This window comes from Vipera ursinii, assembly GCF_947247035.1.
Source record: "Vipera ursinii genome assembly, chromosome: 2".
NCBI lineage: Eukaryota > Metazoa > Chordata > Lepidosauria > Squamata > Viperidae > Vipera > Vipera ursinii.
The window spans coordinates 228,477,159-228,492,877 of record NC_139513.1 but is presented as its reverse complement, the minus strand read 5'-3'; the positions used below and the strand labels follow the sequence as shown (position 1 = coordinate 228,492,877).

General features: G+C 37.3%; 1 protein-coding gene across 1 annotated transcript in view; it reads left to right on the top strand.

Moving 5' to 3' along the window:
• The window catches only part of PRUNE2 (prune homolog 2 with BCH domain), a gene marked incomplete at both ends in the record, with an annotated part of 127,073 nt that overhangs the window by 36,472 nt on the left and 74,882 nt on the right, over positions 1-15,719 (top strand). Inside the window, 2 exons of the mRNA XM_083354623.1 lie at positions 5,270-5,422; positions 6,742-6,836. Of these exons, the coding sequence (XP_083210749.1) occupies positions 5,270-5,422; positions 6,742-6,836 (248 nt within the window). The remainder of the gene's footprint in view (positions 1-5,269; positions 5,423-6,741; positions 6,837-15,719) is intronic.

Sequence of the window (15,719 nt, the reverse complement as noted above, 5' to 3'; positions counted from 1 at the left end):
AAAGACCAGTAGGTGTCCCACTAAACAAACCTCCAGTTACTAAATTGCTATATCAAATGGCCGCCCGTGACAAGTAGAGTAGAATTTCAAAAGTTTCAAAAGTTCACAAATTCAAAATTTACCAGGATAGACCAGACTAGACCAAGCTGATCGCTTTCCACGCCCGACAATCCAGAGTTCAGTCTCTAAGGCTCCAAAGCTCAGACTTTGACTTGTTGTAGCTTTTCTCCAGCTAGAATACAGTCATATAGTCTTCGGCTTTCTTTCCCTTGCTGTTTTTGCCAAACGCCTCCCTCAAGACTTCTATCGCCGCTTATTCCCTCTCCGTGAGGCTCCCACTTCGAACCAGTACCTCTTTCACAAGCGCTTCCTATTTAATATTCGGATACACTCTCCGTCAGCTCCGCTCTACCGTTGTCCCGCTGCTTACGTGCTAGCTCCGTCCCTCTGTCAGATCTTCATGTCGGCCATTACTGGCCTCCTTCTCCCCGGTTCGCTCGCATCAGACTTTCTCCGGATCTTCAACACGAACTGCCGCTCATGAAGGTTCTCCGGGCTGCCTGCAACTTCGGATGTCCCTACAGGACCTCCTGAAGCTCCGAAAAGCCCCCGCGAACACTGGGTGAGAGGTTGTGCGAGGAGAGAGCTCCGTTCACACAGCCGCCCGCTCTGACAGTTGGCTCCGCCCCCCCCAATAAAACTTTTCCACTGAAAATAAACTGGTGTCTTCAGATAGAAGATGGCTATCACAGCAAGAATTGTGAGTGTCACTGCTGAAAATCTGGCTGGTTTTTTACCCAGTTTTCAGCTGCCCACCTCATTTACATTCATCTCTGGTGTGAATTGTGTTAGGGACATGTTTGGGACCAGATTACCTCTAGTAGAAAACACTCAAGCAGATTTTCTTATTTACCTTCAGACACTACTCTTGAAATAAGAATTCCAACTCACATTAATATAAAAGTAGTCGAGTTACCTATCTCAGGAACTACAGTTGCTATGTAGACAATTGTTTCATTAGTGTAATTACAGGAGTGCAATCATGGATAGCCTAAAATTTGTTAGCCTTTACTATGGATGAATATTGGTAGTTCAATAACAATGCTTTCTAAATTTGGGGTATTTTCCCCATTTTGTTGAAATTGTTTCTTCATTTAAATTTATGGCACTGGGATTATTTTTTATTCATTAATCAAAATTTAAAATTATTTCCCTCACAGAGGGACAGTGTAAAAAGAAAATATTGAAAACATAGTCATTGAGAGTATTGCAAAGTTTACAGTTGCTATCTCTGCAGCAAGGATTTAAAGGATGCTATTATTATTATTATTATTACGGTATTATTATTATTATTATTATTATTATTATTATTAATTTACATAAAAATGCAAACACTGTATAAGTAAACCAAACAGTTTCCAATAAAACTTTTCTTTTTTTTTTTTATTTTTTTAAATTTTTTATTAAATTTATTATTTAAAAACATTGGACACAGTACCAGCGAGCTGACAAACCTTTTTGTCTACAATGTTTAAATATATATATATATACATGTATATATGTACATCATATATGTACAGGACCTCCTGAAGCTCCGAAAAGCCCCCGCGAACACTGGGTGAGAGGTTGTGCGAGGAGAGAGCTCCGTTCACACAGCCGCCCGCTCTGACAGTTGGCTCCGCCCCCGCTTCTGGATACTTTTCAAGGGCTGACCCATGTAGAGTATATTACAATAGTCCCCACTCATATCCTGGAAGATGACCAGGGAATGAGTGACTGTGAGCAAAGATTCCCAATCTAGGAATCGGCACAACTGATGCTACATAAGGTAAAGGTAAAGGTTCCCCTGCACATGCGTGCTAGTCGTTTCCGACTCTAGGGGCCGGTGCTCATCTCCATTTCAAAGCTGAAGAGCCAGCGCTTGTCCGAGGACGTCTCCATGGTCATGTGGCCGGCATGACTAGATGCCAAAGGCGCATGGAACGCTGTTACCTTCCCACTGTAGTGGTCCCTATTTTTCTACTTGCATTTTTACATGCTTTCGAACTGCTACGTTGGCAGAAGCCGGGACAAGTAACAGGCGCTCACTCTGTTATGTGGCACTCGGGATTTGACCCGCCAAACTGCCGACCTTCTGATCGACAAGCTCAGCTTCCCAACCCACTGAGCCACCGCGTCCCAATGCTACATAAGGCTATGCAAAGTCCTCCCTGGTACGACTGCTACCTGCTCTTTGAGCAGGACGCTTGACTTGAGAAGAACTCCCAAGTTGCATAACAGGATTATACTGGGGCCGTGCATCCCCATCCAGAATCAAAGATGATATAGTACCAGGAACGGAAAGCCCCCAAATCCAGAGCCACTCAGTCCTGAAATACGATTGATGGGGGGGGAGGGAAGCAGAAAAGTCTTTCAGCTATTGCTTTGGGGCTTATATAAGTTGCTCTAAGAAGTTGCACTTGGGTTAGTACAACTTGGTTGGTGTGATCAAACTGGTTCCATCTGGCTGGTTAAGTAAGAGAAAAGTAGAACAAGTGAGTTTGGATGCTTTTTTGCATCCTCTCTGCTACCTGATGGTACAAAGTCACCTAGCCCAAGAATTTATATCTCACCTTAATTGATATTCTAAACTTAGTTAGCAAAAGCTGGTGTGCAATTATTGCTCAATTCACTATCAATAACAGAATTACATTGTGTTGACAAGTAATAAATTAAAATAAAATTAATTAAATCATGGTACCATGGCTGTATTGAAGCACAGTTTTCTTTATCTTCTTTATTATGTACAGTTAAGCTCACAAATCAGTGTGGATATTCTTGCCAGCTTTTAATTCTAAAGTAATGAGCCCTTGTTGTTTTACTTGGTAATATGAATATGATAGTTTAAACTATGTGATATTATCTATTTTTTCTTTTTTCTTAACTTATTTGTGAGAACATTATCCAGTAGAGGGAGTTGGATAATTTTGGCCTTTTGATTTGTAAGATAGTTTAAGCTATCTAAAGCCATTTTGGACATCAATGTTCATTTATAAACAATGATAACCACAGCCTTTCAGACTTCTTTATATTTGTAATTACTTAGAGACCAGTTGATATGAAACCATTGTAATTTATGACCACTATTGCATCATTCAAAAATCTGGCCAATATCATACATATTATTAGACACAGCAAAGCGAAAGCACTGCAATCGATCCAGTGTTCAACTAAATTTTATAATGGTTTAGTAACTTCAGAAGGTGCAATTTCTGATGGTGTTGATTGTGGTTTTCTTTTTGGAGTACTTACAATTTTCCACGACCTGCATTTGTTTCTAATGATTATGGTAAGGTTTCAAATGGTGATTATTTCTTACAAGGTATTCTGCAACTTGATGTCCTCCAAATGTGTTGAGTGTTGCCTGACAATCAAACTAGACATGACATGGGACATCTATACTGAAATTACACTATTATACTATTTTTGGAAAAAAAAGTAATTGACAGAGGCAGAGCTATATAGATCAGTGGAAGATTATTAGTTTGCTGGAAGTAGGTGGATATGGATTGAAAAGATTTCAACATTAAAATGGCCTCAAATTGTCCTTGGATATAGCAAAAGTATGGACTACTGCCGTTTTGAATCTTTAAGTAGTTTACAAAACACTTTTTTGTACAGTATTGTTGGTTTCCCACTACATGGAAAATAGCAGTTGTTTTGAACAGGGATGAGGGATGGTTAATTTTGATTCTTCACTACAGAACTGATCATGTATGTAAACAATTCCTAGTTCGTTCGTTCATTCATTTCTTCATTCTTTCAAGCTACACTAATGTATATACATATATCTATAGTGTATCCTGAAAATATTAAGAGATGTATTTTTTCAAACAAGAATAGAAGTTAAACCACAGAAATTTGCAGCTGGATGGTGTGCAAAGTACAAAAGCTTTGTAAATTAAAACAAGTAAATAGTGAAATGTGATAAAATAAATAAATAAATAAAGTTTTATCAGGGAAACTGCTGTCTGGAGATATGAAACATTGTTGAGCTAGGTAGCAAAATAGTCTGATCTGTCATATATATTCTTATGATGAAAAGTCTCCTTTTGTGATGGTATTGTGGAAAACCTGAAACAATTAATATGCAAAAGCTCTTAGCAGTTCGAAGGTTAATCCATTTAGAGACATTCTGGAGCTGAGCAGCCAACAAATTTAATAAATAAATAATACATAAATGCAGGTATTTAACCTTCAGAAACGTCCCTTGGCTTTTTAATATCATCCATTAATATATGTTGCTGTATTCTTATTTGCACAAATAACATTATGCAGTAGATGGGGAAATTACACTTTGGGAAAAATTCTTAGTTCGCTTAGAAGGAAGGCTAATTATTAGGTAGCTTTAAGGATTTTTTCCCCTTTATTTTTCTGCATAGCTCAGCACTGGTACAGTATTATAATGTTATCAAGCAATCCCTTTCAGGCACGTATAGATATTTTTATATTACTAGCTATATTTTTAAATTAGGCAATAGTTTGTCTGACAGGCTAACAAGAAGCATAAAGACATTTCTGTTTGAGGGAAAACTTCTCAATTACTGGTATCACATAATGCTAATCGTAGCACAGATAGTCCTTGACTTACAACCATTCATTTAGTGATTATTCAAAGTTACAACAGCACTGAAAAAAGTTACTTATGTTCGTTTTTCACACTTACAACTATTGCAGCTTCCCCATGGTCACGTGATCAAAATTTAGATGCTTGGCAACTGGCAGGTATTTACGACAGTTGCATTGTCCCAGGATCATGTGATCCCCTTTTGCAACCTTCCGACAAACAAAGTCAATGGGGAAGCCAGATTCACCTAACAACTATGTTACTAACTTAACAACTTCAGAGATTCACTTAACAACTGTGGCAAGAAAGGTCATAAAGTGGGGCAAAACTCACTTAACCAATCTCTCACTTAGCCAAAGAAATTTTGGGCTCAATTGTGGTCGTAAGTTGAGGGGTACCTGTATTCCCTGGACTGTGAAGATACATTTTTCCAGATTAAAAGCAAATGATTTCTTTGTGGTAAGAAGATCATTTGTAGGAAAAAGATATTTAAAAAAAAGATAAACATTTAATGTGAAGAAATGTGACAGACACTACTGGGAATAATAAAGAATGAAAACAAATGATAGCTATTTCTTTAATAATCATTTACATGATTTAATAAGTTAATTGTAATAGTTGCCTTTTTTAATGAACTAATTTCTTTTTTAAAAAAAACTTCAGGGAGCATTCTCTCAAAAATCATGGACGAAGATGCCCTCAAGGTTCCTGAAGAACAGGAAGAGGTTCTGTCATGTTTGGAGGAGAAATTCCCAGAACTTTCACCCCGAAAAGACATTATCATCTTCCTTCAGGAGGCACAGCTACATGTTGATGGTACACCACTGCCTTAATTTTTCCCTTTATTCTTTATTTGAGCTGTCTGACACTTTCTTACTAAATACATTATTTATTAGAATAATGAGTAGTAATTGCTGGTTTAGTTCCTAGTCTAAATTCTGGCTATAATCTAAACAACACAAGATGCGAAATATGTCTCCATGAGATTCAAGGTGCTGGTGATGACCTATAAAGCCCTAAATGGCATGGGTCCGGATTACTTACGGGAGCACCTGCTGCTGGCGTCAAATTCCCTTCGTCCTGTGCGCTCCCACAGAGAGGGCCTTCTCAGGGTGCCATCAGTCAGAGAGTGCCGGCTGGCGGCCCCCAGGGGGAGAGCATTCTCTGTGGGCGCACCAGCCCTTTGGAATCAACTGCCTGTTGAGCTCCGGATGGCTCCCGACCTTCGCTCTTTCTGCCGTGACCTGAAAACCTGCTTATTTGAACAGGCCGGCCTGGACTAAGGGTTTGGGGGTATTTTTAACTATTTATTGTTAGGGCTAAATTAATTTAATTTTACTTTTAACTTTTGTATGTTGTATTTTAACTGCCCTGTACACAGCCCTGAGTCCTTCGGGAGAAGGGCGGTATAGAAATTCAATAAATAATAATAATAATAATATTTGGCTTACTTTATGTTGGCTCGGTACCAGTCATTTTGAACCAGCAATTCTGAAAATGCTTAGAAGAGAGCTTATGTTTTTTTATTGCATCAAAATATTTCCACTATATGGGCCAGAAGATAATACTTTGGGAAAATATCTGGAAGTTGGTATAGATATAGATATACAGTAGATCAAATATTTCATATATTGAAAGCCAGGTCTCAAAGTCCTGAAATGCAAACACAATATGGACTCCATCTTCTCTGTACACCCTAATGCTACTGCAGTTCTCTCTGCAGTGGGTTGCTATTCACTGAATCTCTACATGAAAACAGGTCTGAGTAAAAGATTAAACAATAAATATGATCTGATTAAAAGAGTAAATATGAAGTTTGCTGCCCCTCCTTCATTCCTCTGTATCAGAATCCTTATATTACAGAAATTGTTCTTGACTTGAAAGGAAATATATTCCAACAGATTCCTATTATGTGTGCATTGATAGATACTTTTGGTCATCTAGTTTTATCTGAGATTGATCAAGCATAGATGAATATTGTTGATATCAAAGGGCTTTTGAATTATCATGTTTTCTTGGAAGAAAATTACAAATCTTACTCCTTCTCTTGTGTATGTGTGTGTACACACAGACAAACATATACTTAACAAAAATGATTTTAAGCAAAAGTGAATAATTTTCTATCTGTTCCACAGAGCTGAGGATTGAGGAAGCTTTGGTCAAGGATCTCAAAGAGGTGTCAGATGGAGAAATAAAAGTAGCAGTTAGTACCATATATATCAATTTAGAGGTAAGGAAAAATGAAAATGGAGGCTTTTACCTGAAATTACCTGAAGAGTAATTCTTATATATATATTTTATTGCTATATGGATTTTTAAAACTGTTGATAGATTTCTTTTGACTTAATTTGTGTTGCTAATATTCTAGAATAACTTTTTCCAATGCGAACATTTGAAATATATTCTCAAACAATCCTCAAACAACACAAGGTCTGAATCATTCTATCTAAACCATAGACCCTAGATTGCAGAAAGCCTCTTAAGGCCTGGTAGGTGCATTGTTGTTGTTGTTTGTTGCGAAGTCATGTCCGACCCATCGCAACCCCATGGACAACATTCCTCCAGGCCTTCCTGTCCTCTACCATCTTCTGGAGTCCATTTAGGCTCACGCCTACTGCTTCAGTGACTCCATCCAGCCACCTCATTCTCTGTCGTCCCCTTCTTCTCTTGCCCTCAACCTTTCCCAGCATTAGGCTCTTCTCCAGTGCGTCCTTCCTTCTCATAAGGTGGCCAAAGTGAGTTCCAACTTCAGGATCTGACCTTCTATAGAGCAGTCAGGGTAGGTGCATATCCTAACTAAATCCATAGAGCAGTGATTCCTAAACATTTGCCTTCGTTATCCAAAACCACTTATCAGAAAGTCCTTCTTTAACATCTGTGTAGAAATTAGATAATGGGTTCATGCATCTTTACCCAAAGAAAAATCAGTTTAATCCAATTTGGGGTAGTTTACCTAGGTTTGGGAAGCATTGCCATAGGGGGTGACTTATAACTGGAATTTATCATCTTATTAACATTCTTTCTGTTGTGTATGTCTACCTACATATAGCAAGATAGTAATGAAAGAAGGGCATCCCAACCCTAATCTTACAAAGAGACATGGCTCACTACATGTTTCCATGTAAGAAGTCCCAGATTAACTTCTATTATCTCCATTAATGTTTTGAAAGTAATAAGAATCAGAAAAACTAATCCACACATTTCAGAGCTAACAGCATTGGCAAAACAAGGTTTTAATTTTATAATACACAATTGCTCACCCTCTGTAGTCTCTCTATCCTTATCTATGGCTGTCAAGGTTGAAGGATTATAGTAGTAGTGCAACTGCCATTATACCAAGATAATTCTTCAATTGTTGGGGACATGTTCTATAAGGCAACTAAGTAGAGAAAGGTATGGGTATCAATGAGCCAACGTAACCATAATATAGTTGCTTAAAAATAATTGGAAACATGGATTAAGTATTGTTTGGAAAAAAAGAAAAAGATTATGTGTTCACCCAGATAATATAGTATTTTCAGCTTTTCTAATTTTCTCATTAAAGAAATGCATGATATCAGTGATTGATTATTTTTGCATACATATTTATCATAATGGTATCTGCTACATGGTTAAGAGATATGTACCACATACTGTGATTGGCATATTTATTTCTTTGGAATTTAAAATTATTTGTTATTGGGCATGTTGCTAAGCATTATAGATTGAACCGCAGCGTTGATATCTGCCATTCTGCTTGGCTTTAAATTTAAATTTTGGGTGTGTGTGGGAGGGGGGGGGAGAAACATTACAAAATATAAATTTGTCAAATATATCTATTTAATGTTGATGGGATGTTTTGAAAAGTAGAAGTGTAAATCTCTAGTGGAAAACTGTTCTTGAGTACCACTGCAGAAGATAATTGCTACCAAGAAAATTGTTATGAACATAAAATCACCAGAAGTTGAGCTGGACATAAGAAGAGTTAATTTTTTAGTTTTGATCACATGAGAAGCCTTGTATTAGATCACAGCTAGACACAACTTGTGATCCATTGACTAGATTCCTCAATGCTTTCAACAATGGCAGAGCTTCTAATATATTGCCTTTTCCAGTGCCTTCATTGAAAGTGTTCTTAAAAATTCAGAGATGTATCTGCCTTGAAAATAGTTCATGTTGAATCAAAAATCAGGAGATGGCCACATGAAATATTATATGTAATATTTTGTATTATGTACTAAAATGTTTTATATGTTTTATGTCCTAAAATGTTTTGCAAATTTCAAGTCATGGGTTCTGAATTTTGGATGTATTCTGTAAATTAGCCCATTTGAGATACCTTGGTTCAACAGTTATTGCCCTATGATATACCCTTTTGCCCAGTTAAAGTCATGCCAAAGAGTTTTAATTAAATCCAAATTGTACAAAGTCTTAACGCTACTTTATGGACTTCATTCAGGCTGATTATAGAAATTAGATTTCGATTGAGAAAATCCAATAAAAGTAAGGTACTCTTTAATATTTTAGTAATGACACATGAAATAAATTTCAGACTTTGTAAAAAAAAATTCTCCCGATGCTTCTTACAAAGATATAGGATACAAAAAATAAATGATGTATGGAGCTGTAGGAATGTGACTTTTGCAGACTACCTTATGTCTAAGGAACATTAAACATAGAGTTTTCGTTTAGCAAATAAATAACCATTCACTTCAATGGTTGCATAGTCTGGACTTCTGTGCATATTTTTGCAAAGATAAGGAGAGGCCATTAGGGATTTCATATAAAATAAATCGCCAAGGGGTCTTCTTGTAGTCCTAGTCTTTCTGCCACATGGTGTGTTACTAATGTGCATAAATGGGCTTAAATGAATGTGTTATCTGTACTACATTTGCAGTGTGTATATAGATATTATTTTAATTGCATTCTTTATAAAAGAACATATATCATGTTTTTGGATCTTGAAAATATTCTACTCATAAATAGATTAAGTTTATTTTCAAGTATCAGATAATTTTTGCCTATAGGTGATATTGTGATGCATCTGTAGTACAGCAGGAAGTATACTTTGATTTTGTCCTGTCATATGTATTCCTAGTTAAGTAATCACCTTCTAAGAATAAATGGGGCAGGCAGAGATCCATTATGAAATACCTTCTGTTCACGAGGCTATTGTTTAAACCTGTGTACCACTATGGAGGATGGTAGCTGTGATATTGTTGATGCTCTAGGTCAAATTAAAACCCACATCTACTGTATAATGATAAATACCACATCTGCATAGGCTTAAAAATGTGATGCTTTCTGAGACAGAGTCTGGACATTTTCATAATCATCTGTTTCCAATTTAAATAATTACTAAAATGGACGTGAAACATCCATTTGTTCATACAATAAAGTGATACTTCTTTGCTTTGCCCATACATAAAAGTGATAGATAACCAGGAATTTAGCCAGCTTAGCCATCTTACTAGTCATTGCTTTTGAACCTAGTCATTGTACCGTAATTATAAACCATGTTTTATAGCTTAACATATGCCTACATAACTAACTTTGGTTTATATGATAAAGCATGGTTAAACAAATAATGGTTCTACGTGATGCATGTTGTTTGGGGGTGGGTGGAGATTCTTTGGAAATCCATATAAAAAGAAAAATCAGCATAGAAATCATGGGCATCGTTGGGAGGGCAAATGGCAAAGTAGTGGCATGGCAATGTAGTGGCCCTCCCTCTTATATTTACATGATTTTGACAAAAATGCCTCTGACTAAAATATCCACTCTACGTGTAGACATCTACCATGGAATTATGTTATTTGTCCTGAGGGTGGATTTTCTCACCATCCCTGTCTATTGATTTTTCTCAGATTATGTAATGGCTCTATGATTTGTACAAGCTTACCAGCTGCCTGGCTTCCATTCCTCCCAAACTCTGTAGGAAGTCAGGCAACATTTTGGGAGGGAGAATTTTGTTATTGTGCTTCTGTATATAAGCACATACACACTTCTTGTAGTTTTATTCCATTCTTCATGCAAGGACTTCACAGGGTCATGTGTTGTGTTCTCCGTTTCTATCCATCAAGATAAAAGTTCCAAAGGTGCTTTTTTTGTTGTTTAAAGGCAACTGGACTTTCTTGGGACTTTTTTTTCTTTGAAAGTGTTTCACTTCTTGTCCAGGCTACTTCTTCAGTTCTAACTGGTGGGGAATGTAAGAAGCTTCTTAAATGAGAAACAAAATGTTTTCAAAGGAAAAAAAAACCCCAAGGAAGTCCAGTTGCCTTTTGGGGTGAAAAAAAGCACATTTGGGAACAGCCAGGGCATGAATGATTGAGATTCATAAACAATAGTAATAATAATAATAAATAATAATCATAAAGTTGGAAGGGACTTTGGAGGTCATCTAGTCCAACCCCCTGCCCAGGCAGGAAACCCTATACCATTTCAGGCAAATGGCTGTCCAGTCTCTTCTTAAAAACCTCCAGTGTTGGAGCATTCACCACCTCTGGAGGCAGGTTGTTCCACTGGTTAATTTTTCTAACTGTCAGGAAGTTTCTCCTTAGTTCTAGGTTGCTTCTCTCCTTGACTACTTTCCATCCATTGCTTCTTGTCCTGCTTTGGAGAATAGCTTGACTCCCTCTTGTTTGTGTCAGCCCCTGAGATATTGGAACACTGCTGTCATGTCCCCACTCGTCCTTTTCTTCATTAAACTAGACATACCCAATTCCAGCAACCGTTCCTTATATGTTTTATATAATCATCATTGTTGCTCTTCTCTGTACCCTTTCTAGAGTCTCAACATCTTTTTTACATCGTGGTGACCAAAACTGGATGCAGTATTCCAAGTGTGGCCTTACCAAGGCATTGTAAAGTGGTATTAGTACTTCACGTATTCTGGATTCTATCCCTCTGTTAATGCAGCCTAGCACTGTGATGCCTTTTTTGGCAGCTGTTAGGTACACTAGATGCAGACAGCACTAGGGTTCAAGGCAATGAACTTCATAACAAGGCAGGATGCCAATGTTTACTGCTTGAGTACATGAATATATTTTATGTTCATAATGATTCCGTGTAATGTGAAGCTAAGATGACCAAACTGCATCACTCCAATATTTCCAATAAAAAATTAACCTATTGATTTTTTGGTCCATCATACGTTGGAAAAGAAAGTAAAAGTTAGATTTTCTGGCATGCCATTTCTGTTCTGGGGATCAGACTTGCTGGAAGCAGACTGCAGAAATTACTACCTGAACCAAAAGAGTTAAAGGTTTCTATTCCTCTTTTTTTTCTTATTGTTGCTACCATGTTATAGTAAACAGGTCTATATAGCATGTATTTCTTCCATTGCTATGGATCCTTGCTGACTCTTTCCTTTTTTGGCTGCTGTTTCTCCTGAGCATACATTTACTGATCTAATTCTATTCCTTATGTATATACCATAATAACTAGCTTTTTATATTAGGGTCATACATAAAAAGGGTTCATAATAGGGAGAGGCTGGATCTGATTTGCACATTTCAGCAGGAATCCCTTTTAGGGGTTTATACGGTAAGAGTTAGCATCACATCTTTCTTTGGAATTAATGTGGTCTCAGGTAGCTGAAAACTACGTATTTAACATCCCCAGATTGCCTAGCAGAAAGACTGAGGCCTTTTCATCAGTAAATGCACTATTAGTCCTTACATATGCTCTGTAACTAAATTCACAGAAGCTATTGATAATAAAAACTTTGCCTTTTCTAAACTCCAGTTCTGGGTCACTTCTCTCCCACATGCTTTCATCCTTAGGCACATACAATCCTAATTACTGGATCTTCTCTGTGAATGTCAGATGCTGCCATTGTAGCATTTAATAGTTGAGCCTTGCAGTTAAAAAATTTATATATGAGGCTCTTGAAGACTTGTCATTACTTATGTCTTTTCCAGGGAACTGAAATTCTATTCTATTCTATTCTGTTCTGTTCTGTTCTGTTGTTCTGTTCTGTTCTGTTCTTCCATATCTGATCTAATCAGTTAATATTTCTAGCCAATATGCCTGCTTGCTGAGCTGATTTAAAGTTTTATCCCTCAGGGTTTTTGTTTAAGGCTCAGTAGAACCTCACTAAAGTTTTATATTTTTATTATATTTTAAAAGTCGCATTTGTTGCCCTTGATGCTATTTCAAAATATTATGCATGGTGGAGTAATATCAAAACAAAATTTGGGCCATTTTAGCTATTGAGAGGAGATTACTCTCTTAATCTTTCTTCATGGCACAAGGCATTTTCTATGGAACTTACAGTACAGTATATTCATTTATTGTGCTAAATCATTTTATATCAGGAAACATCAGCTTAATGCTAAAATTTGTGCATCTCTGGCCTACTATTAGAAATGCAAAGACTAAACATGTTTCAAATAGCACTCTGCTGCCAATGATGTATCAACACTCTATGCCATTACTCTTCTCTAAATGTGATAATAATGTGATCAGTTAACATAAAAAAAAGTTTGATGCCACAAAGCAGCTGGAAATGGACAACTGAAATATGCATATATCTAACTCATATCATCAAATGCACAGTTTGATCTATGTTGTTAAAAGCTTTTCTTCTCTTTCTGTTCTTCTCAAGCAAAAATAGCAGCTTTTAAATGTAAATTGATAGGTTTTGTAACACCCATTCCTAACTGAGATATTTTACTAGTTCCAAAAACTATTGGGTAACTAGGGATAGCAACATTTAACCTGAAATATTTTTATGCTAGCAATGTCAAGATTTGTTGGACTGATGCTCATGAGCAATAGCTGTGTGGAGGCTAGCTTCCGTTGTTCCCTATGCATGTGCTTCCATAATAGATTTGTTGCTATCTACTGGGTTTAAATGTGAAATTCTTCTTTCAGAGAAAATGGAAATTCATGTAATGCTTTTGCGACCTTATTTTTGATTATCAATTCTTTTGGCCTGCCTTAAAGATCTAGCTGTAAACATCCCCTCTGGTGTAACTCAAGTGCATTTTTTGTGTGAAGTGCAGTGTTGGACTGAGAGGTGGGAATACAAATCCCCTTTGGGTACCTGAGAATCAAGGATATGTGCTACATGAATGCAATATGCAGCCTTGATTTCTTGTGTTAATCTTAAGAGCTTTCTATCCAGATTCAGCGGCTCTTCTTCAAGTTTTTCTCTCATTGGATATTGCTTTGCAACAGTACAAATTAACTTTGTCAGCAGCTGGGTTCAGGATAGACCCAGTAGTTAGAATCAGTTCAATATAGAAATCCTCTCTTATGCTTGCTGAATGTAATTTTTAATGAAAGATAAAGAATCACAAACCTAAAATAAAATACGTTATAAGTGCATTAGCATGTATGAACCAGAATTATTCTCTCCCCCATTTCCTGTCCACTTGTTCTATTACATCAGCAAATGTTATGGAGAAAATGTTGTGGACTATTCTCATAAATTTGATAAGATAGGGAGCTTGGGTGTACAGAAATGGCTAAAATGGTAGATATGGTCAATTACAAAGTATTCAATTTATTAGCACCCAAACTAAGGAAGAAACTACAAGTTTCTTTTTGTCAACTCCTCTCATTTTGCTATTCCCTCTTCATGCATCTCAGACATCTATTGTGGTAACATTGAATGTAGACCTATGTTGACAAACCCGATAATACTCAACTTTGGATGTTCAGGCCTCTAAAACTAAGTATTGAGGTTGCACCTGTATTATCACCAGAGACACATATTTTAAATTCTTAACTTTACTTACAGGTGAAACTCAAAAAATTAGAATATCATGCAAAAGTTCATTTATTTCAGTAATGCAACTTAAAAGGGGAAACTAATATATGAGATAGACTCATTACATGCAAAGCAAGATAGTTCAAGCCGTGATTTGTCATAATTATGATGATTACTGTATGGCGTACAGCTCATGAAAACCCCAAATCCACAATCTCAGAAATTTAGAATATTATATGCAATCAATAAAACAAGGAGTGTACATAGAACAATATCAGACCTCTGAAAAGTATAAGCATGCATATGTACTCAGTACTTGGTTTGGGCCCCTTTTGCAGTAATTACTGCCTCAATGCGGTGTGGCATGGAAGCTATCAGCCTGTGGCACTGCTGAGGTGTTATGGAAGACCAGGATGCTTCAATAGCGGCCTTCAGCTCTTCTGCATTGTTCGGTCTCATGTCTCTCATCTTTCTCTTGGCAATGCCCCATAGATTCTCTATGGGGTTCAGGTCAGGTGAGTTTGCTGGCCAATCAAGCACAGTAATCCCACTGTCATTGAACCAGGTTTTGGTGCTTTTGGCAGTGTGGGCAGGTGCCAAGTCCTGCTGGAAAATGAAGTCAGCATCCCCATAAAGCTCGTCTGCGGAAGGAAGCATGAAGTGCTCCAAAATCTCCTGGTAGACAGCTACATTGACCCTGGACTTAATGAAGCACAGCAGATGACATGGCTCCCCAAATCAACACAGACTGTGGAAACTTCACACTGGACTTCAAGCATCTTGCAGTGTGTGCCTCTCCATTCTTCCTCCAGACTCTGGGTCCTTGGTTTCCAAATGAGATGCAAAAGTTGCTGTCATCAGAAAAGAGGACTTTGGACCACTGAGCAATAGACCAGGTCTGTTTTTCTTTAGCCCAGGTAAGACGCTTCTGACATTGTTTGTTGTTCAGGAGCGGCTTGACAAGAGGAATACGACCTTTGAAGCCCATGTCCAGGATCTGTCTGTATGTCGTGGCTCTTGATGCACTGACTCCAGCTTCAGTCCACTCCTTGTGAAAGTCCCCAACACTTTTGAATGGCCTTTTCTTGACAATCCTCTCCAGGCTGCGGTCATCCCTGCTGCTTGTGCACCTTTTTCTTCCACACTTTTCCCTTCAACATAACTTTCTATTAATGTGCTTTGATACAGCACTTTAGAAACATCCAACTTCTTTTGCAATTACCTTTTGAGGCTTTCCCTCCTTATGGAGGGTGTCAATGATGGTTTTCTGCACAACTGTCAGGTCAGCAGTCTTTTCACAATATTCTAATTTTCTGAGATTGTGGATTTGGAGTTTTTATGAGCTGTACGCCATAATCATCACAATTATGACAAATCACGGCTTGAACTATCTTGCTTTGCATATAATGAGTCTAT